We start from the raw sequence: 23,894 nt of genomic DNA, 5'->3' as shown, positions 1-23,894 counted from the left end.
CATCACCCCACACAACAAATTCGGTTCACAGTGTTCTGATTTCTAAGTTAACGATATGCTAAAACCGTAAAGTCATCGCAGTTTTGTAGGGAGTTTAGCCAAGGCCAATAAAAAGGAGCTTTAAGAAGCCACAGGAGAAATCTAGGTGCTTCTCTGGTCTCGGCGGGTGAAGGTGAACACTGAATTTACCGAAGTGAAAAACCATTAAGTAATCTGGGCTCTCATACCCTTCCAGCTATTTTTTTGGCCTCCTAGAGAGGCAGTACATACTGCTTAAGAACCAAGGCCTGCATCGTAGCTCTGCTGTCTGACCTGACGAAGCCTCAGTTTCCTCATCTGTAAAATGGAGAGAATAGTATTTACACCTCACTCTGGTATTGGATTAAATGTTAAGCCTTGAAAATAGGAACACTGAACTGCTTAGGAACTCACCTGTTGGTTTTCCAATCACTACTGAAGTTACTTACAGAATAAAACCTCCAATTCAAAACAGGATTTGCCAAAACTCAGCTCCTCCAGGACAGGCCTTAGATCTTACCTTTACCCAAAGTTTTAAATATAGGAGAGGCAAGAAAGATTAGAAGGCTATAAAAACACTGAAGGTAGACTGCCTGAATTCAAATCCCGGATTCACCACTTTCTAGCTTTTTGAGCTGGGACCAATTACTCCAGCTCCTTGGGCCTTAAAGTCTTCTTCTGTGAAATGTGGGGTTAAAATAACGTGTTTTTTTTTTTAAGATTTTATTTATTTCAGAGAGAGAATGAGATAGAAAGCACGAGAGGGAAGAGGGTCAGAGGGAGAAGCAGACTCCCCGCTGAGCAGGGAGCCCGATGCGGGACTCGATCCCGGGACTCCAGGATCATGACCTGAGCCGAAGGCAGTCGCTTAACCAACTGAGCCACCCAGGCGCCCCAATAACATGTATGTCTTATGGTTGCTGTGATAATATAAATAAAACACTTAAAGCAGGGCCTGGCACATAACTAAGATTATTTTGTAGCAGGTATTAAATGTTTGCAAAATTACGTGGTACTTTTAAAAGCCTAGACTTATGATACCAGTTGACTTAAATACAATACTCATAAGCCAAGTGTTAACAATTTCACCCACAACTGTTCCATAGCCAAGTCACCTCAGAAATGCCCAGGACTGGGTACAAGAAAGCCTGAGTAAACATGGATGGCTCACCAAATCAAACAGCACGAAAAACCTCAGTCAGCTCCTGATATGGCCACTCAAATGCCTCATCTTCCTATTTAATGGAAGACAGCAAGTGTTACTGCTTATAAGATAAAAGTTACCTTATTACTCTCAGATGAGAATTATTTTTTCTTAGATTAGGAAAGAAAGAAGTATTAATAACCCCTCTTAACTCACTGGCACGTTTATGAATACCCCAAAATTCAATCATCTCAGTGAGCTTGTCCTCCATGTCTGCAGAGGAAGCTCTATCCCATGTGCCAATCTGAGGATAAGAACGTGACCGATGGTAAATTAAAAAAAAAAAAAGGAACAATTCATTTTTAAATCATTTTACTGTTTATACCATAATCACATTAAAATTGGCAGAACTCCCATGACAGACAGGACAGAGACCTGCCATGCAAGGCAAATAGTGAAGGTTTCATAAAGCTGGAGACAAGTACCAGGGTCCCACAGGATGGCCGCAGCGATCTCAGACAGCAGTGCCACGGTGTCGGAGCAGGTGGGAACACAGGCGGCCACGGCCATAGCTGGCCTGAGGCCACTGCTGTTTCCTAAGGGGGATTTCCTAATATGCGTGGTAAGCAGATCCCTTGAACAGATGTACATGGAGCAGGGTACTGCTGCTGCTGAATAAATTCCTGGGCAGGGGCTACAAATCTCATGTGATAAGTGGTTGCTAAATTAGGATTTTGCAAAGGTAGTCCCATAACCAACATCCAGGGAAATTTTACCACCAGTGAAATTCTTAGGCCAAAAAATAAATAGCCACACATACCAAACCTACACACCGTGAATTAAAATGGTGCCATGTTAGAGCTTAGGAAAGAACCAGAGCAGGAAAGATTATTCAAACAGAAGATCCTCATCCTTCTCTTCAGCCAGAAGATTAGCAGGCTCCATCACCTCACCAGCTGCCCTCCGTTGCTCCAAGTCCTTCTCAGATTTTTCCTTGAGAATCTTTTTCTTCTCCTGTATTTTCTTTAATCTGTAAAACAAAAGGGAATTTTCTGAACACTGTTTCAGTTCTAAGTATATCTGACCTCTGCTAGTTTTGTAACAAGGATCATAAACACAAACTAGAACAAAATTTTACTTTTTTTTCAAATTCAGTGATCTCTATAATCCATTTTTAAAATAAAGATTTGAGGTAGAATACACACATTTTAAGCTGATAATGGACTTTGAAGGGGTCGGGGGAAGTCCTACATGTCTGCAGTGAAAGCTCTTTTTAGAAGACAGTCCCGGGCGCCTGGGTGGCTCCGTCGGTTGGGCGACTGCCTTCGGCTCAGGTCATGATCCTGGGGTCCCGGGATCGAGTCCCACATCGGGCTCCCTGCTCGGCGGGGAGTCTGCTTCTCCCTCTGACCCTCTTCCCTCTTGTGCTCTCTCTCATTCTCTCTCTCTCAAATAAATAAATAAAATCTTAAAAAAAAAAAAAATCCCATGTGCCAATCTGAGCATAAGAATGTGACTGATACTCTTAGCAGTAAACTTTTTTTAGGGGCACCTGGGTGGCTCAGTTGGTTAAGCGACTGCCTTCGGCTCAGGTCATGATCCTGGAGTCCCGGGATCGAGTCCCGCATCGGGCTCCCTGCTCGGCGGGGAGTCTGCTTCTCCCTCTGACCCTCTTCCCTCTCGTGCTATCTCTCTACCATTCTCTCTCAATAAATAAATAAATAATCTTTAAAAAAAAAGTAAATTTTTTTTAAAAAACGTTCCTATCCCGGACTCAATAAACCTTGAAATCCATCCCTTGATAATGGAACACCTTTTAAGCATTCAGACATTTATTAAAACTTTGAATCAGTTTGGATCACCACAATCCTGAATGTCACTGAAGGAAAGAAACACAATAACCTTTTATAATTAAGATTATAAATCATAGATGGCCACGTCTTCCCTGAATACGGGCCTCTACCTGTCTCCCACCATCTCTGAACCTGGCACACTGACCTCTGTATACTACCTTTTTAGTATCTGTTGTCCCTACCAGCTGCAATTGTTCATAACCAATTCATGTACATGCCTCATTTCTCTGAGTACTGTGCTAATTCTCTAATGGTATGATTTATATTATTACATAATGCCCCCAAGTACTTTATACTTTCTCCTGGAACATGTTCACCATGCAATACATAGTTGATTAATTGCAGTTTCTTTTTATGAGGCAGACACCTGATCTAAATCATTTCATTTTAAAGAATAATCAAATCTATGAATAGTTTCTCCTAAGGGCCTTTTTGGAGATGACATATTTTAAATACATGCAAAACTTGGCATAGATTAGTCTCTAGAGCCTTTGCCAATATTATGTCTTGCTTCTCATTTATCAGAATAAAATGCAGGCTGTGCCAATTCTAAAGAACATAAGCCAACAGTCTCTCAGCAAACTGAACCTTTGGCATATGAGAAACAAAAATTGATCAATAATTGCCAATTCCAACAAACCTATAGAACTCTTCTCGCTCTCTCTCATCCAGCTCTGTGATGATATAAGCAAGGGTACGTTCAATCCGGGGAATGATGACTAGGGTTTAAAAAAATATATATATGAGAACTTCAGACCTTTTTTCAAATTGCCAGTGTTCATTTGTGTAACATTTTCTAATTGTAAAATTAATGTACATTTAATGCAGAAAACTTAGGAAACAAAAACAAAAAATAAAAGTGTATAATCCAACCACCCCAAAATAACTACTGAAAGCATTTCAGTATATGCCCTTCTAGTGTCCTTTCTATGGACAGATAATATACACAATATATACACCATAATTCAATGGACCACAATATACATAACATTGAACATACTGAATTTATATGAATATACAACACTGAACCACAGATGTTATTTTAAATATAATCACAATCCCTGTTAAAAAGCAGATCATCAAGCAGAGAGAATACACTAAGTTGAGTTTTAGGTTAGTCATAAGGTGCTGCTTTACAGAGAATTTGCCGATCTGCTTCTAAAATGTGAACTCATAGGGGGCGCCTGGGTGGCTCAGTCGTTAAGCGTCTGTCTTTGGCTCAGGTCATGATCCCAGGGTCCTAGGACTGAGCCCCGCATCAGCCTCCCTGCTCAGCGGGAAGCCTGCTTCTCCCTCTCCCGCTCCCCCTGCTTCTGTTCCCTCTCTCGCTGTCTCTGTCAAATAAATAAAATCTTTAAAAAAGAAAGAAATTAAAATGTGAACTCGAGTGCCGAACTATCACCTAATCCATTATGTTTTGCTTGCAGTTCCACTTACAAGGTTGGCACTAGCAACTGGTCAGGAAGTGTGTGCTTAGTTTTTAAAAATGAGATAACTTCCTCTTTAACACTGAGAACGCAAAATAACTTATTTGCTGTTCAAAATTTGTTCCTTTCTTACCTTAAAATTATTTAACGAAAATAGAGTTTCTTGAACGGAAAATACTGCGCCAACACTAAGCACAGTTACAGAATAAGAGATGGAAAATAAATGCATCAAATGGGAAAATGTTTAGGAATCAAGGAGAAGAGCAGGACGGAAAGCCTACAGGAAAGGGATTTAAAGTTAAATATTTAATGTGTTCAAAAAGGTCACTGAATCACTGGAAAGAACTAAAGAAAACAATAGGGCTTTTAAAAAATAGTTTCGTCCTTTATTCATGACCAGAAATGAATTAAACACTTCAGAATTTTTAACTTAACCATTCCCTTATGTATATGGACTTGGGGGGAGTTACAACTCTATTAAAGCACTTACTACTAACCCCTTCCTGCGGATGGGGCTGACCCACGCTGCCCTGCCCACTGGGGACGGGGCAAGGTCTTACTCCCCTTGCAGTCGGTGCCCGAATCCCACGCAAACGTGGAGCTATGGACAAGTGGACGAACAAAGAGCCTCACAGCAGCACACACTCACCGTGTTCAATGGCATTGACACGCCTGTTGGTTATCTTAATGGCTTCATCCAAAGTAACAAAGGAAGTCTAAAATAAGAGGACAAATCAGTAATTTAAGCATGAAGTTTTCCTAATTGTGTCCTGTCTGGCTTTAAGCAGACTGCACTTGTAGAGAATATCTGGAAACCAAGGCTACATTTCAACAATTTCCATAGAACACTATTTCCAGGCTATTATAATGTGTTTAACTTCAGATTCGCCTAAAGTTATAAAAATGGCAAGGGGAGAGAATCAGGCACGATGACATATTATATATATTAACTAGCCACAAAGGGGAAAAAATAGCTTTCATGCATAAACTGTTACATTTGCAGTTAAATCTGGTATTGACTGCTGCTGTTCTCACCTACCAGAGTGAAAGTCTACCAATGCACACACGTTTTGTTAGTCATCAGTAGGGACAATGGTGCGGAAACCACCATTTCAGAAATCAAAATGTCTCTAGTTCGTTTCCCATTAAATCCTGGAAACAGCCTAAAGCCTTAAGTGCGGGACCCTCTCAGAGAGAGGACCCTCAGACACCCAAGTGCGGCAGGAGCTCTCCAGCTGCTGCGCTTACCTGAAGCGAAGCCAGTTCCACCAGTAACTCCACTGCTTTGGCGTAGTTCCTCTTTAATTTTGCCAACTGCTCCCCACCTCGGGCTAACCCAGTCAGTTCATAACCTGAAAGAACCAGTCAGGCAACATCTGTCATTACCGAGTAAATAATCTTCCCCACAAATTTCCCCAAAAGAAGTCAGACTAATACCAAACAAGGAGAAATGAATTCACTGACTCCAGGCCAGGCTGCACAGTCAGTATGTTTGGTTTTTCCAATGTGAGGTTTTAGGCATTTTTTTTTTTTTTAGTTTTTATTGAAAGTCCAGTTAAAATACAGTGTAATATTAGTTTTAGGTGTTCAGTATAGTGATTCAACACTTCCACGTGATACCTGGTGCTCTCAAAAGTGCGCTCTTTACTCCCTATCGCCTATTTCACCCCTGCCCCCCCACCCCCTCCCGTAACCATCAGTTTGTTCTCTAGAGTTAAGAGTAAACAGTGAACATGTTTTTCTTCCCAAGGAAACTATTCTAAACGTAACTATAGGAGAAACTTTTAACCACTGGGCCCCACTGCCTTGGGCATGATACGGCCTGACGCCCACAGTACAGTACCACTCCAGTAGCAGGGGGCTCCCTAGCTTGCTCCACTTCTTCATTTGAGCTACACTAAACACTCTATGTGAACCAGTGGAAGATAAATGCCAAAAATTATTGTTTCTATGAAAAAAAGTTGATTACTTTGGAAAGACTCCATAAAGATGTGTTACTACCCAAATGCTATCAAATTAGGAAATGCTAAGACAATTGTAAAAAATTGAGAATACGCTATACAATCTAGGAAGATTTAGATTCAGATTGCATCACAGAGTCTAAGACCTGATTTTACTTTATAGAAACTCAAACTGGAAATTATAAACAATGCATTATGGGTGTAGTTTATGCAGAAAGATAACACAGAAGTCTAATTAGTGGATTCATACTCAAAGGCCATGGGCTTGCACATTTTTTTTTAATGGCAAATGACTGTTTATGTATTTCTAGGTTGAAATAAAATATTTTAAGACATTATAATGTTTTATGACTCCCAATTTTATTAACTGATTAACTCTTGTCCCAACTGTACCATATAAGAAGGATGCTAACACTGGAACCACTAAACTCTAAGAAAGTCTATCCAGCACCAATTTTCCAGGAAAAGGTTCATTTAAAGAGGAATCTGGAGAAGGCAGAAACATACACTACCAAAGTGTCACACTTACTGTCAGTTCCTTCATGGTAATGTTCAAACACTGGCAAAGTAACACCTGTTAAACACAAACGTGGGATTCACAAGTATGTCCTTGAAGTACTGTTTCTTGATCACCATTGTTCCCTGTGTTTCTTTTTCAGCAAATACTCAAAAGTCAAGAGACTGTCTGGAATTTAACTGGTTTCAAAGAATGAATTTAGGAACCTGGTACCTTAAGTGTCCATTCCTATTTAATAATCAAATTATCCTGAGTAATAAGAGATCAAGCTGTTACAATTATTTTCCTTTCAGCTTTGAGGTATACGTAAAATGCAAAAAAAAGAAAAAAATTGCACATACTTAATGTATACATTTTGATGAATTTAGATACATGTATACACCCATGATACCATTACCACAATCAAGGTAATAAACATTATCTATCACCTCCAAAGATTTGTGTCCCTTTTCTTGTTTGTACATTAATACTCAACACAAGATCTACCCTAAGTTTTTAAATACACAACACTGCATTGTTAACTATAGGCACTACATTGTACAGCCAATCTCTATAAGGTATTCTTCATGTATAACTCTAACTTTATCCCCATTTCCCCCACCCCATCCTCTGGCAACCACCAGTTACAAAGATTTTAACATGTAAAGCAAATCAATTTGTTCTAAGTAGAAGAGATTAATTAGAACATGAAGATCTTGCCATATAAACAGGTTAATTTTTAAAGGTCATCTTTTCTTCCTAAGGATTCTGAAGGGTTGAAAAGTTACCTGCTACGTTATCTTTCTTAGCTCGGATCTTCACTTGGGCTTTATTTACATTTTGGATAACTGTGGTGCTGCAGAAAAAAAAAAAAAGGCCTTGATTTAGTTGAGATTTTAGAGTGAGAAAACTACAGGGACCCATCAGGTAATTTCAGCAAGGGTGAGATAGCACAAGTATGTTTTGATAATTGTCTTTCCAGAAAAAGGAAAATCACTGCTGCCAGAGGAAGGTCTCAGAGAGCAAAGAATGAACCGTAGGAAAACCAGAAAGAATGATTTTAAAGTACACGGACTGCTTGAGTTTTCAGTCAGGCATGTGGTGCCACAGATGTGACTTTTAAGGATTTTTATTCAGCCAATGTAATTTAGAGAAAACTCCTGGGGTGCCTGGGTGGCTCAGTCCTTAAGGGTCCGCCTTCGGCTCGGGTCATGATCACAGGGTCCTGGGATCAAGCCCCGCATCGGGCTCCCTGCTCTGCGGGAAGCCCGCTTCTCCCTCTCCCGCTCCCCCGGCTTGTGTTCCCTCTCTCGCTGTCTCTCGCTGTCAAATAAATAAAATCTTTAAAAAAAAAAATTTTTTTTTTTTTTTTTAGAGAAAACTCCTTCCTTTTAGGTTTGCTGTCCAAACGCTCTAGATTTGGCTAAGTAGGAGTTCAATTCCTTTACCCTGGAACCTAATTTCCATCTGGTTTTGTCTGACTCCCCAACCTGTTCTTATCATAAAGTGTTTTCCCCATAACCACCCTAAAATGCATTCACATACCACTTATATACTGTTGATTCCCTCCTGCTGCTAGAACACTGGCAAAAATTAAAGTCCATCTCTTCAAGAGGTCTTAAGCCCCTGTGGTTGTAAGACCTGTCAGCTAATGCTCCTGAATAACACAAACTAGGAATGGAGACATTGTGTCACTGGGTAAAGACAACTAAAATAAAAAATCCTGAAAACAGTTTCCACCTCTGTCCCCAAACAGCCATCTGACCTCAGGAAGGCACTGAATTTAAAGGGAGAATAACAATGTTTGCCTGGTTTACCACACAAGCTTATTTGGGGAGAATCACACAACATAACTGGCAAAACCCCCGTGTAAAGCAAAAACTAAACCATTTTACATGCTTTGTATATAAAGCATATATTGATATGACAAAAGTCTTAGAATTCATGCCCTTTAAAACAATTCCATTCTCAAACTTATCCTAAGGAAATAATTCTAGAGAAACAAAAATAGATATGCATGAAAATGTTCATGGCATCTTTTCTAATATTCTAAAACTCTGAAAATCAACCCAAAAGTTCACCATTAGGAGAAACAGTTAATAAATTATGTACATCTAGAGAAAGGTTATACAGCTATGTGAAAATAAGATGTTTAGGACACAATGTTAAATGAAAACAGACTACAGAATGTTAAGTATCCTGTGCCTACAACTCTGTACCAGACATGTGTATGTGATAATAAAGACACTGGTGTTAGGGTCAGAGAGTAATAAAGAACACTTTTAACCTCATCATTTGTCTTTAGTGCTTAGATGTTTTATAATTAACAGTAGCTTTTAAGGGAAATTATGAACATGAAAGCACTTTGATTTTTTTTTAAAACACCCCATTAAGTTCTTCTTACCTGAAATCCCCTGCTGTGAACTTAGCCTCAGCAAGTGAAAAGGCAGCTTCTCTCATCACTTCACCCATCAACATTTTAGTCTAGAAAAGCATAAACCAACAGCTGATTCAACCACGTTTTGTACAAGGGAAAAGACAATATCATGTTCCTTTAATAACCAGTATTTTATACAAGGTGTGTGTCTAAAATATTGACTTGATAACAAAAATGGATATCCAATTTTACTTGAACAGTTTGGTTATGGTAAATAACAGTGTTGCAACACCATATGTTTTATAATTAAAACATTAAAATAAAGACATTAAGAAATAGAAAATGATCTTTACTAAAGGACTATCTTATTCCTGAATGGGTCCATACTAATGTGCTCAAATTAATCTCTCAAATTCACTGCAGTGCAGTGAAAATCTTAATGGCATAGTGATTCTAATATAAACCTGGACTATTTAATGTTTGAAAAAATCCAACCATCTTTTTGAAAGAAAAAAAGCTGGAGCAGGTAGGCAGAGTTGCCAAGTATTAAAAATAAGGAAATATATCCAATACGGGGACAAATAAGTCAGTGAAATAGAGTTCATAAAGAGCCACAGGTCTCTATGGAAATTTAATAACAGACCATTCAAATGGCCACCCACTTAAAAATGAGCTTGTCCCTATCTCCTTACATCACACACTCCAGAAATTCTTAAAGATAAAACTTAAAAAAAAAACTATGAAATACAAAATATTTTCTTAATCTTTTTAGGCCTTCCTAAGCACTATATATAACCCAAAAGCCATATTAAAAAAGAAAAAAGACTAACAGATTTGACCAAATAAGTATTTTTTTTTAAAGTTGAAGGCCAGAGAGAAATATTTTTAGTATTTTACACATTAACTAGAATACTTGCAGAACTCCTACAAAAAGAAAAATTCACCAAGAAAATCAAATTACCCATAAACATGAAAAGATGCTCAACCTCACAATCAAAAGTAGTACAAATTAAAAGATACTAATTTTAGGGGCATCTGGGTGGCTCAGTCAGTTGAGTGTCCAACTCTTGATTTTGGCTCAGGTCATGATTTCAGGGTCGTGAGATCAAGCCCTGAGTCAAGCTCTGTGCTCATCATGGAGTCTGCTTGAGATTCACTCTCTCCTACCCCTCCCTTGGCTCACTCGCTCGCTCTGAAATACATCCGTCTTTTTTAAAAAAATAAATAAAAATAAAAGACACCAATTTTAGCTCAATAGATTGGCAACAAATAAAAAACATTAACACCCAGTTAGGAAGAATCTGAAAGAATAGGTCCTCTCACTAATCATTTGGTGGGAATGTAAATTAGTATTACAAGCTGGAGAACAATTTGGCAATTATCCAACAAAATTTAAATGAATAGGGGCACCTGGGTGGCTCAGTTGGTTAAGCGGCTGCCTTCGGCTCAGGTCATGATCTCAGGGTCCTGGGATCGAGTCTCGCATCAGGCTCCCTGCTCCGCGGGGGAGCCTGCTTCTCTTCCCCAAACCCCCCACTCCCATTCATGCGCTCTCTCACTCTCAAATAAATTTTTAAAAAACCTTTAAAAAATGCAAATGACAGATCCTAGAGATTCTATGACTTTCCAGAGAAATGCTAGCACACATACTGTTAGAAGGTGGAGGAGCGACAGTAAAGTATCCTGCAGAGGGAGAAGGCACTCTGAGACAGAAAAACATATAAGCCACTCCATACTACTTACACAGTTTTACTCCAGGTAACCTACCGACAGGGAGGGATAGGGAAGACAAACAATCCAGGCAGCTATACAGCTACTCTCCCCACCCCTGCTCCCTGCCAAGTCTGCACCATAACCACTTTTATAGAGCGAGGGGGCGTGGTGGGGAGGTCACAGGGTAGGTACCTAACGTGGTGGGACGCTCTGTGCGCCAGCCATCTCTACTAGCTGCCTCAAGCGGTACCCTTTGTGTACCACTTAGGAAAGATGAGAACAACCCTTCCCACCCTTCAATCAGCGCTAACATTAACCTCCATGGGGCTCAGAACACACAGCCCCAAGGAGTCACTGTGTGGCATGAACAAGATGGAGGAGCTAAAATGGGAGGCAGTGTTGTCAGCACTCCTACACTCTACCCTCAACATCCTTCCGGCCGGGATCATCTTTTTACACCATTCTTCCGCAAGGACCATACAGCCAGGTAATTGGGAGGTGACTTGCATCCCTATACCACAGCAGCAATATGATTATACGTCTAAGACCAGAGAAAATACTTAGAACTATGGTTCCCCAACAACCCAGTAAAGAGGTCCTTTCCACAGACCCAGCAGTTGGAGCGACTGTAAACTTCAGTGTAAGTGTGGCCTATAACAAAATGTTTCCAGACACAATAGAAACATTAACAATGCAAGGTTATGGGCTGTAAGAAATGTTTTACAAGCAATAGATATGGCAGATCTTCAGTTAGCAACAACAGGGTAGTGGTTTCGTCCCCAGGAGGTAATATATATCATCCCTGGCTTTGGTATTTTCCCTGGGAGATGAAACCATTTATTTTGCTCCTTAATAGCATCAGAGGATGTGTCTATGTTGTACATACACAACCATACTAACAACCCTACCCCAACACCAAGAGTCAGAGGTTCAGAAGCAGTTCTTTGCATGTGCTGGGCCCTGACCAATATATAAGGGTTAAGAATACCGGATGTGAGGCGTTGGCCCCAAGGGATTAGCACACCAAGCCACCTGGAGGAGGCATTCCAAGCCAATTTCCAATGAACTAGAGCCTTCCCAGATGGGAAGTCTTGTAGCAATCACAAAAGCAGTCCCTCTGCCGCCAAGAGGCCTCAGACCTCCCGACAACACCTGCACCCAAGAGTTGCACGGGTGTTGCTGCTTAGGTGCTCATATGCAGAGGTCTGTCCTGCTATGGGCACAGCCTTAAAAAGTTGAATAGCCAGTTAGTACTGGAGACCATCCTTTGAGGGAGCCACCTGGTGACAAAGTCTTTAATGTGTTTCCTATTAGTCCATTCATCCTTCCAGTTAGACCTGCAGCAGTGAGACTGTATGGCAGGTGGGAAGTCTACCATATATCCCAGGCCTCTGCCCATTCTTGGACATCACGACCCGTAAAACATCCCTGGATCACTATCTGAGTCACTGTTTGTACATGCTCTCCAGTTGTTAACCTGTTACGGTTGCAGCCTGATTAGCTCTTTTATAGGCAAAGGCTTATACAAGTCCTGTGCAAGTGTCCACATGTGGGTCAGTGCACGTTTGAGCCCTTCCAACACTGGCAAAGGGCCTATGTCATCTATCCGCCATTGAGAAACAAGGCTTGTAGTCAGCCCAATATACCCGAGGGTATGGCACAATGACCATCACCTGAGGTGGCACTGGAGGCAGTCCTTGTCAGCAGCTTGTAGACTGAAATATTTTATTTTCTTTTAAAGATTCTATTTATTTAAGAGAGAGAGACAGTGAGAGAGATAGTGAGAGAGAGCACAAGTGGGGAGGAGAGGGAGAAGCAGTAGGACTCAATCCCAGGACCCTGGGATCTTGACCTAAGCCAAAGGCAGACACTTAATGGACTGAGCCACCCAGGCGCCCTGTAGAATGAAATATTTTAAAGGCAAACAATCTTTTTACTATTTGCCAAGTAGTTCTGGGACCTCAGTTGGTGTCCCGATTTACAATGAACCCACTCTGCTACATCAGACGGGGTCAGCATTTCCTCCAGGAGAACTGTGCCTGGCCTAGAGTGTTTGCCTCATAATTGCCTGGTAGTGTGGATGGGGAGTGAGCAGGGACACAGGTCATACTCGGACAGCTGCGACAGGCTCAGGGCACACTTCCCAAATACCTTCCCACAGTTCTACTCCCCACAGAGCCCTATTTATTATACCCCAACCGGGGCGCCTGGGTGGCTCAGTCGTTAAGCATCTGCCTTCGGCTCAGGTCATGGTCCCAGGGTCCTGGGATCGAGCCCCGCATCGGGCTCCCTGCTCCACAGGAAGCCTGCTTCTCCCTCTCCCACTCCCCCTGCTTGTGTTCCCTCTCTCGCTGTGTCTCTATCAAATAAATAAATAAAATCTTTAAAAAATAAATAATACACCCCAGCCTTCTCTGTGCCATCAAAGCATCCATGCTGTCAACCCTTACAACACTGCCCAGCTGCAATAGCCAAATCGATGTGCACTGGCTCATATGTCAACACAATCCATACCACTCTCAATTCTGCCCACTGACTACTTTAGTTTTTTTCTTCAAACCAAAGTACATCAGAATCCAGCCGAATGGCACAGGAATGCCAAATAGGCAGGTTTCCCCTGCAACTGCCATCAGTATACTATGCATCCACCGGAGGTGAGGCTTTCCCTTCCTTTACTTAGGGGAAGGGAAGCATAATGTCAGCGACTCCTAGAAGTTGCGTTGGGTTGACTTAGGTGACTGGCCCTATTAATGAGTGTAGCTCATGAGATAGTGGGTTGGTTATTTACAGGCGCTCCTCCGCTGTAGGTAACCATGTTATTTCTATAAGGTGCTCACCTGGGCACAGGAACACTTAGGTTTGCTGAACAAGTCCTTAATTCATGCCATCATAGGCAAATCAGCACTCATTCCTTCTGTCTGTTGCAGCGCAAGATACATAGCTAATAGTTGTTCTTCCATGGGACTACACCTGGTTTCTACTCCCTTCCATAAATGAGACCAGAATCCTAACAGGATCCCACAAGTCCCAGCCAAGGCCTTCTAGATACAAATTTACATCTAATTCACAACTCACACCTGGCATTAATACCCCCAAGGTCCATATTTGTTTTACTGCCATTTTTGCCCTTAACATAGCCTCTTATTGGAGCACCTCAGTCAGTTAAGCGTCTGCCTTTGGTTCAGGCTATGATCTTGGGGTCCTGGGATGGAGCCCCATGACCTCGGGCTTCCTGCTCTGCTGGGAGTCTGCTTCTCCCTCACCCTCTGCTCCTCCTCTTCTCCCTTCTCATGCTAACAAATAAAATCTTCAAAAATATACATATATAGCCTCTTACCAGTTTGCACCCCAATCCCATCGGCTTACCCTCCTAACCAAGGCATTTACTTGGTTAAGGCATTTACAAGGAATCTACTCTATTCCTAGATAGGAAACAAAAAGTCTCCAGTAACCCAATAAACCAAAAGCCTGTAATTCCTCTACCATTATAGGGATTGTGAAAGCTTCATTTTACTAATGACCGTCTCTGGCATCACTTGTCTTACTTGACCAGATGATGCCCAGGAACTTGGGCATTAACCCAAGTTAATTAACCCAGCCCTTGGATCTTGTCGGTATTTACCTTCCATAATGCTTAGCAAGACCAAATTGGGTTGTCTGAATTTTCTTTCAGGATCCTGTATAAAAGTAGATCTTGCCATAATTGTTTGAGAGACCTTGATGGGCCCCCTTTCTGCCATTTTATCACCGGGAGAATCCTTTGTTTTTCCACCTATTTCCCTTATGGCAGATTCTTTTGGTTTCATTTACGTCAGCCACCATAGTAGCTACCGTAGCAATGGACCGATTAACCATAGGGGCAAGGACAGATATTAAGTCCCATACCATGCCCCTGTGGCTGACTGTAGTATAAGGTCTTCCATACAAGAGAAAACTATTTTTTTTTCCATGTAAACCTTTTGTTTTAATAAATAAGACCGATTCATGGCTTAGATTCTAAATCACATTTACAGATGAGGAACGCTTCTAGGCCCAAACAGGTGAACAGTGAAGCTACTAGTGCTGGCAGGAATGCATGCTCCCCATGCATCTGAAGCCTAAAGAGCAGAGACTGAATGTCAGAGAACACCACACACATCATCCCCTAGACTCGAGAACGACAGCAGAAGACGAGAAGAAGAGCAGAGACTCGGGGAAGCGCTGGTAACCACCCACTGATACCCTCACCTTCATGCTACAGAAGGAAATGGAAGTTATGCTTTCAGTAAGCTAAGATTTCCTGATCATAATAAGTGAAACTTTCTCTCCTGTTAACAATTAGGCCAAGGGTATTAGCTAGAGAGAGGATCCACTGATAAATACAGAATATTAGAACAGCGAAGAGGAAGTCACACAGATATCTTGTTTCTTCAAATATCAGAAACTTCCGCATGACAGGAGAGCAGTGAACGAACTCCACCTCGCCCAAAGGTTTACTCCAAAAACTTCCTCTTGGCATTTGCACCAAATAAGCTCCCCGTACTTCTGGCATCATCTGCTGGACTATGAGATCCAGCCGGCTTTCTAGGGTATTGGAAACTTTTATTTTACGATCTCCATTATAGATCTCAACTCCACCAGCTATTTCCTCAGGCAGGTAGGCCTCCTGATCAATTTGGACATCAACATCTTTTTTGGTGGCAATTTTGTACATAGGAATCGCTTTTTGCACTGCAGCCTTTACCAGAGGGAAATCCTGCTTCCTGCAACGATCACTCGAGGCTCTAACAATTGGTACAAACCCTGAAGGACCAGTCCATCCAGCAGCACCTGGTACCTGGTTGTATATTTTACCACTTTGCTGAGTCTCTGTTTTGCTTCATTTAGTAGGTCTGTAATAAGGTCATCTCTTGCTCTGAGGACTTTGAGCCTTGCTTGATTCATCAAATTAGACATCTGAATTTTCTTCTGCTGCTCAATCTGCTTTTCTTTCTTCTCGTAGTATTCCATAATCTTCAGTCTTTGGGTTTGCACAAGACGACCTTTCTCAATGTTGAACTCTTCCTCTGCCTTTGCATCTATTTCCTCTGCTTTCTCATTGGCTTCTTGTTCAATAAAAGCCACCATATGCTTAATCTGCTTTTGCATGTCAGCATCGCTGAGGGCCATGGCGAAAGCTCTGCTAGGCTAGAGGCCCACTGGCTCTAGCTTAGGCTGGAAGGGGGCTGTGGAAGGAAGTGAAAAGAAAATCCAGTGGAGCTTTCGGCTTCCTTCGCTTTATAACTCCGGCTTCTGGTTCCTCAAGAGAAAAGTAATTCTTTGTCTAGATCTCTAAAATGCTAGGTGTAAATGGCAGCTTTCATTTCCAGTTTACACAGAATTTCTTGTAGTTCTTCCCTGGAGATCAAGGAACATACCCCCCCCCCTTTTATTTTAATGTTTTTATTTATTTATTTATGAGAGTCAGAGAGAGAGAGAGAGAGAGAGAGAGAGAGAGAGAGAGAGAGAGAGAGAGAGGCAGAGAGAGAAGCAGGCTCCCCGCCTAGCAGGGAGCCGATGTGGGACTCGATCCCAGGACCCTGGGATCACGACCTGAGCCAAAGGCAGACGCTTAACCATCTGAGCCACCCAGGCGCCCGGAACATACCCCTTTTATACCAAGTTATCTTAATTCTAGCATTTATCCAATCAAGTTAACTAAGTGCCTGAGATTCTGTCCCAGAATTGTGATATATATTTGTTGCAAGGCAGAACGAGCACTGACTGGGGCCATTTTTGACATCCCAAACCTCCAAGAGGATACCCTCTTCCCGGTACCCCACCATGGCAACGCCCAAGCTGCCACCCCTTGTCAGCCGCCCTGCCTAAAGCAGCTGACCTGCGCCACTGAGTCAGTGGCAGAATATTCCCTCACTGTCATACCCTGACTAGCGGGAATATTTTCTCCCTCACCCTCAGGCAAGCAGGTAGCCTGGGGCTCTGTTTGAATCAGAGGGCGTGTCTATATACCATCTTCCTCCTCTAGGACAACCTCCTCCTCATCAGAGTCATCACCCCAGGGATCCCAGGCCTCTGGGGCCCCACTCTCCTGAGACATCACAGTTCTCCCTTCAGCGTGCAGAGGCACTCGCCCTCTCCACCCTCCCAAGCCCATAATTCCCAAGCATCCCTCCTGCTGTTGGGATTCCTCCAGACACAGCATCCCGAGGGGGAGGAATGTGCGGCTCGTGCGGCTCACACATCCCCTTCCAAAGCCAACGCTGCTCCGGTCTGCAGTCTGCTCCGGTTCCCGCCCTATTCCCGACTCCCCTTCCGACTCCCCTCCCCGGCGCCTCACCAAGCACACACGGAGGCCCAGCCGTGCTGCAAATGCCGGACGGCGGCTCTCCCTCCTCCCCTCAGGCAGGCCTTCTAACCCCCTGCTTTCACAGAGCAAGGGGCTTGGTGGGGCGGTCACGGGATAGTTAGCTCAAAGGGCACCTCCTGCGCGCCACTCTAGGGAGGGTCAGAACAAAGCCTTCCCACATTCTGGTCAGGGCAAACATTAACCTCCATGGAGCCCACAACACATAGCCCCGAGGAAAGTGAAAGTGCAGCCATGAACAAGAGGGAGGGCCAAAGATGGAGTCAGTGTTGTCAGTACTCTTACACATACACATAAGGACTGACGAGTACTCTCCCCCACTAAATAGTAAAACTATGCATTCATCAACAGAAAAATGGTTAAATTCCATTATCCCTTCGATGGCGTTCCATGCAGCTGTTATAGAGAAAGAGGCAGATCTATGTATTGATGTAGAAAGCGGTCTATACTCTGCCAGGGGGAACAGGCAGGAATTGAATTATATAATGTGTAACAGTTGCATGTTACTAAAAACATCCATGATGAAAGAAACACTATAAATCAAAGTGTCACAGAGAACTCTGGGAAATGAGAAGGGTAGTTGGGAGGGGGAGAGGAATAATCTTCATTTTTTAAAATATATTTCCGTACTCACATTTCATTTACCTAAAAAGCACTGAATTGAAACATACTATGTGCCAGCACTGTTCTAGGCACAGGAAAAAAGTGCTGAAAGGTTTAAGTCCCTGATTTCACAGAACTAACACTCTCTAGTGGGGGCAACCAATCAAACAAGAAAATATGCAGTAGTACACGGTATGACAAAAATAAGGAAATGTGGGGCGCCTGAGCGATGCAACTGGTTAAGCGTCAGACTCTTGGTTTCACCACAGGTCATGATCTCACCGTTGTGAGATTGAACCCTGCGTCTGGCTCTACACTAAGCGTGGAATCTGCTTAAGACTCTCTCTCCACCCTCTCCCTCTGCCCCTCCCTGTGCTCCTGCTCTCTTTCTCCTCTCTCTCAAATAAATAAATCTTTAAAAAAAAAATAAGGAAACGTGACAGAGGTAAATACAGTGGTCACTTCAGATTGGGTGATCAGGGATGGCTTCTCTGAAGAGACCAGAATGATCAGAGGAGCAAATCATAAGTTCTGGGAAAGAACATTTCAAGCAGAAGAAACAGCTAATGAAGCTAATGAAAAGGTCCTGGAGGAAAATGGCAGGGAGAATGCTCCAGATGAGGTTAGAGTGGCAGGCAGGGGCCAGATCGGATCAAGTGGGGCTTTGTAGGCAAGAGTAATGAGTCCATATTTTATATTAAATGATCTGAAACTTGTTACAGTCAAAATGGTATTTCTACTTCTGAAAGAAAAAAATTTAATTAAAATAACTTAAAAATTAAAATGCCAATAGCCACACTGGATTTTCCTTAAATATCTCTAAAATAAATAACTGTTCTAAGCACAGTTCATTCTACCTCTATTATCTTCTTTAGGATCTGTCGAAATCGAAGAGTTAAGGCATCAGATTTTTTCTTCAGGAGGTTTCGACCTGTCTGTGCTCCTTTTAATCGAGCCTTCATGATGGTCTGTGCCCTATATAAACAAAATTAAAAATATTTATTCCCACTGTTTAAAAAACATAAAAATACTTCCCCCAATATAGTACTAAAATTATGCTTTACTCCGATGTCATGAGAGTAAGAATATATAGCATCTGTGCTGACAGTTATAATTAATTGGTTTCTCAATACTGTAGATTTCCATCTTCAGTGTTCCATAAATAAGTTCATTTATTTAAAAGAGAAATAATTCTTTGACCAGTATCTGGGAAAAGTTACTTATTAAATCATAATAAAATTTATCAGGAGTCCTACTTTATGATGCCACCATAGCTAAAATATTTATTTGATTTGCAAGTTAAAATAATGTCTGTGTTTCCATTATAGGTGTATTAAGCATTTTTTAAAAATCTGTCCACTAATAAATATCAAAATTTGAAATGCACTTACCTTCAGGACCAACAATTCCACTGTGAGGAATTTATCCTAAAGATTTACTCCCACATGTACACAAAAATATATACAAGGTTAAGGATGAGTACTCCAGCCTTGTGTGTAATAGCAAAAGGGTGGAAGCCAGCTAAATGTTCCATAAATCATGGTTCATCATAAAATGGAACAATATGCAGTCATAAAAAAGAGGAAGGTAAAAGAAGAATATAATCTATATTACATTCTCTTACTCATGCAAAGTAAGGGATAAATATGCTTATATTGATACAGAGAATACTTCTAGAAAAGAGTCACAGAAACTGGTAACAGTTTCCTTTGGGAAATGGGACTGAGTGGGAAAAATGGATTTACTTTTTACTGTATTTATAATATTCTTTTGGACCTTCTCTAATATATGCCACAACGAATAATTACTTTTTCTACTGAAAGTGTGGCATTAAAGTATTCTCATTTCATCAGACAAAATCCTACTACCAATACTTTTATTAACTTGTAAATGACTCAAGGAACTAATGACACATATTTCTGAGAAGTGACAAACTACAGACCTCTTCTTACCTTATTCCAATCTTTTCCCACCAGAAACCCCAATACCAAAGTCAAGAAAATAACAGCAAAAATTGACATTTCTGTTCTTACTACCATATGCCAGATAAAATTTAATAATAAGAAAAAAGTAGAAAATAAGATTTAACAAGACTATAATGTAGATACTTAAGGTGATTTGTATAAGAGGGTATAATTTCATATGACCGGTGTTATAACCAACTGCAAAATAGCATGTATTAATGGATTTGGGTAAATTTTTAGATTTTACTGAAATCTTTTACCATAGGGGAAAGGTTACTGAGACAATTCTATAGCTGGAATAAACTTTGAACATTATCTTGAAAATGAGGCTTAGAAAAATCAAACACTTTCTCCCAGTCACTCTAGGAAAAAAAAAAAAGAGACTGAAACACATTTCTGACTCCAGTTCCTTGCCCAAGGCTCAAACCAAAGCCCACTGTATCCCAACCACATGCCACACTGCCTATTACAAATAGCATCAGATGAACAGTCCTCTCTTTGAAAACTACTATTAGTAGCTAAATTTGCACTGACTGGCCTCATTGGAAGTCTGACCAAGTGAAGCTGGTTCAGTTTCCAGCCTTAGCTGGAGCTATCCACTCCAATGTGTACATTTAGCATATTATCTTGTTGATACTAATGACCAGAATTTGGGCTCAAAGACTTGGATCAAATTTAAGTCAAATCCCAGTATTGCAGATTCAATATGGTAAAAAAGGTGAGCTGGTTGATAAAATTGAATTTACTATGCTAATTTTAATTTCCTCTTAGCTAATGGCACCTGTGAAATAAACACATTTTAATTCCTGAGACGTGAAGAGTGACTTGCCTAAGGGCTTACAGCCAGTATGTCATAGAACCTGGATTTGACGGACTCCTGACTGCAAATCCTTCATGCTTCTTTTGTTTTCACTCTAAACTTGTTTTGTTCTCTCTGCTGCCTAAATGGGAGACAGCCCCACTTCACAGAATAACACTGTAAGGTGGAACTGACACAGAAGTCACTAAAGTATTTTCTATCCTAGCTCTTAAAAAACCGACTCCTTTATAAGTTTTAGTGCTGCTCAGCACTAGGAAAGAAGTTCGACCTTCAGCTAGAACGATGACTTTGTTTTCAGCTGAATCAAAGACATCTGACTACATGACAAAATACCTGCTGCTAAGCCTTGGGGAAAATATTTAGAGAAGCAGTAACTTCCTGCACCTTATTTTCCTCTCAATCAGCAAGCTGAATGCTCTCAAATAGCAATTTTCAATTTACAAACCTATTAGTCTTCTTGTCTAAGCCCAAAGAAGTCCATTTTCACTTCTTAGTCTCAAAGTAAAAACAAAAAAATGTTAACATTCTGACTACTATCAAAAATAAACACAGCCACGGGGTGCCTGGGTGGCTCAGTTGTTAAGCGTCTGCCTTCGGCTCAGGTCATGATCCCAGAGTCCTGGGATCAAGCCCCGCATCAAGCTCCCTGCTCAGCAGGAAGCCTGCTTCTCCCTCTCCCACTCCCCCTGCTTGTGTTCCCTCTCTCGCTGTGTCTGTCAAATAAATAAATAAAATTTAAAAAAAAAACAAAAAACACAGCCAGACATTAAAGTGGTGAAAACAGATTTTGTTCAGTAACCACTGACAGTAGGAGAAAAAGCCGAGCTCCATTCTGACTTGTGCAGAAGTGGTTGGGCATTTTAAAGGAAGAATAGGGAGAGGAGCAAAAGCAGACTCAAGAGTCACAGAAGTGAAAAATTACAAAGGGCTGGTCACTGAAAATGACACTTGGCCAGCTGCGTCTGCTAGCTGGCAATCATGGAAGTTAGGATTCTATCCTCCCAGAGACTGGGAGACGTCCATCCTTCCTAATAACTACATTTCAAAGAAATGGCTTTCTGATCCTTGAGAATGACACTTCTAAGTTGTAAGAGAGAGATATATATTTCAAAAGGAAAAGAAAGCATTCATAATTGTAAGCCATTTTTAGTGAATGCCCTAAGAAAGGGAGGTCAGGGGCCTAATCCTCAGGTATTGGATAGAACAAACAATACATTCTCCTGGAAGCACTGGGCTTTCTCAGGCAGGCATTTTAAATGGGTGCCAGGGTCCTTCAAAGAACACAGCCTTAGGCCATGCTAGTCTGGTGCTCTTTCAGTGCAGACATTGGTTAGAGTCAGGGTCAAGTGCTGGGAGTTCTGGTAGCCTTAATCCTTATCTACTTTACAGACAGTGCCTTTCTCCACAACTGACTTGCTTCCCACCTAATAGAAACACCTGCTAGAAAATCAGTAGGTGAAGGTAAAAAAATAAGCAAACAAAACCCAAAACCCTTTCATTTCATTAAGAGCTGCAGCCAACCTGCAAGAGACAGAAATTTAAGTCTGGGGTTTGAAAATAATTCTTTTTTATTTTAGGCATTCTCAGATTCTCTGAGAAAAAAGTCAGGATGAAGGAAAAAAACCAAGAACACCCCCAAAGAAATAGGACCACTGTCAAAGCCAAACCTGATTTTCTACACCTCACTGGGGAAAAAAAAAGAGGAAGTAGAAGAGGAGAGGGCAAATAACTAATTTTTACTTTCCACACATTGTTAGGCAAATTTGAGAAAACTACAAAACCTTTAAAAACTGGCCAGAGGCACCTGGGTGGCTCAATCCGTTAAGCACCTGCCTTCAGTTCAGGTCATGATCTCAGGGTCCTGGGATTGAGCCCCGCATCGGACTCCCTGATCAGCTGGGAGCCTGCTTCTCCCTCTCCCTCTGCCTGCCGCTCCCCTTGCTTGTGCTCTCTCCCCCTCTCTCTCTCTCTCAGATAAATTAATAAAATTTTAAAATAATAATAATAAAAACTGGCCCAACGCTTAGGGCACTATGCTTTTTTTTGTAGACCTTCTATGGATTAATTCTCAAGACACATTCTCCTCCTGGAAACAGCTCACGTTTCGGTGGGAAAGATATGTAAACAAATATCCACTTTACAATCTGATGTGCGGTATTAACAGAGGTCTGTCTGAATGAGGCGCAATGGTGATGGAGCAAACGGAGTGCCTCGAAAACTCAGGGGTATCTTCCCACCGCAGGTAACATTTCGTGGGATCTTGGAAGAGGAGAAAGGGGATCCAAGATGAAATCTGACGTCCACGCTAGGGCAATTCGATTCAACGCCCAATTTGGCCTAGAAGCCTCTTCTATGTGCTTCTCACCAAGTAAACTTCCCCTCTCAATGTATTTATCAGACCTCGCTAGCTGGTCCATCTCTCCGTTAAACTGTGAGCTCTTAGGCAAAACTGGCGATGATTCACAGTTCTATAAAACCACTACCCAGCTCAATAAGGGAATACGGGATGAATGGCTCGATTGATGAATAAAGTCAGAGGTCCTCCGTAAAAACCAGCAGGCCGGGTAGCCTGTCCTACGGGTTGGGATTGCTCTGTCCAGTATGGTTCCCTCAGAGGAATGTGTGAGGGAGCCGTCAGGGAGCATCGCCCCAGACTCACGAAAAGGGACGGGGGAGAGCTCAAGATCCCAGCAAACAAGGAACCTCGCTGCTGGTCCAGGGTATGCAGGGACTGCTGCTCGGGACAGGCGTTCAAGAACCTAGAAATGCCGCTAGACCCGTTCTTTTACTCACATGCGCGAGGGAAAGATTTCAATTCGGTCTTTGCCCGACATTCTGACGATGACAGTTTGGCTCGGATCCCCCGCCGGGCAATCGAGGCTGCAACAGCCCCAGCCACAGGGTCTTCCTCTAAGGGAGTCAGCTGGTTGTGTCACCTGACCTCCTCGCGTTGCTAAGTGGCAGCTGGGCTACGTATATACGCATTCTTCACTTCCGCTTCCCGTTGGCACGTGGGAAGGGTGGGGGGAGTACAAGAATGAGGCGATGCCCGGATGTTAAGGCCTCGAACCCCGCACTGAACCGCCCCTCACTTCCGGTTCTCCTCCTAGCCGCCCCCCCCTCCAGCTCCCAGGAGGCTGCGCAAGGCTCTGCACGCGCGGGGTGAAAAAAAACA

At 42.0% G+C, this 23,894-nt stretch overlaps 1 protein-coding gene and 1 pseudogene across 1 annotated transcript; both read right to left on the bottom strand.

Annotated features, from left to right (window-relative positions):
- Positions 1 to 1,517: 1,517 nt before the first annotated feature.
- On the bottom strand, positions 1,518 to 23,699 carry ATP6V1D (ATPase H+ transporting V1 subunit D). The gene is made up of 9 exons (XM_028119589.2): positions 23,513 to 23,699; positions 18,793 to 18,910; positions 9,304 to 9,383; positions 7,688 to 7,755; positions 6,933 to 6,977; positions 5,691 to 5,794; positions 5,092 to 5,158; positions 3,656 to 3,734; positions 1,518 to 2,192 (listed from the first exon to the last, which is right to left on the bottom strand). The coding sequence occupies exons 1-9, from the start codon at positions 23,551 to 23,553 to the stop codon at positions 2,051 to 2,053; spliced, it is 744 nt and encodes a 247-aa protein (XP_027975390.1). The 5' UTR covers positions 23,554 to 23,699; the 3' UTR covers positions 1,518 to 2,050.
- Positions 15,367 to 16,152, bottom strand: LOC114221543 (V-type proton ATPase subunit E 1 pseudogene; annotated as a pseudogene).
- Positions 23,700 to 23,894: the final 195 nt, after the last annotated feature.

The sequence above is a fragment of the Eumetopias jubatus genome, unplaced genomic scaffold (genome assembly GCF_037043125.1).
Source record: "Eumetopias jubatus isolate StellerSeaLion01/CBP00866 unplaced genomic scaffold, mEumJub1_p1.0 scaffold_7, whole genome shotgun sequence".
Classification (NCBI taxonomy): domain Eukaryota; kingdom Metazoa; phylum Chordata; class Mammalia; order Carnivora; family Otariidae; genus Eumetopias; species Eumetopias jubatus.
This window is presented reverse-complemented; position numbering and strand designations above follow the sequence as displayed.

Bases quoted from the DNA above. Each gene is read 5' to 3' on its own strand.
- ATP6V1D (XM_028119589.2), bottom strand. From the start codon at position 23,553: ATGTCGGGCAAAGACCGAATTGAAATCTTTCCCTCGCGCAT. The intron at 9,384-18,792 runs GTAGAATGAACT...ATGCTTTTCTAG, and splicing joins TCCTAAAGAAGATAATAGAG to ACTAAAATGTTGATGGGTGA. The intron at 5,795-6,932 runs GTAAGTGTGACA...TGGTTCTTTCAG, and splicing joins TTACCATGAAGGAACTGACA to GTTATGAACTGACTGGGTTA.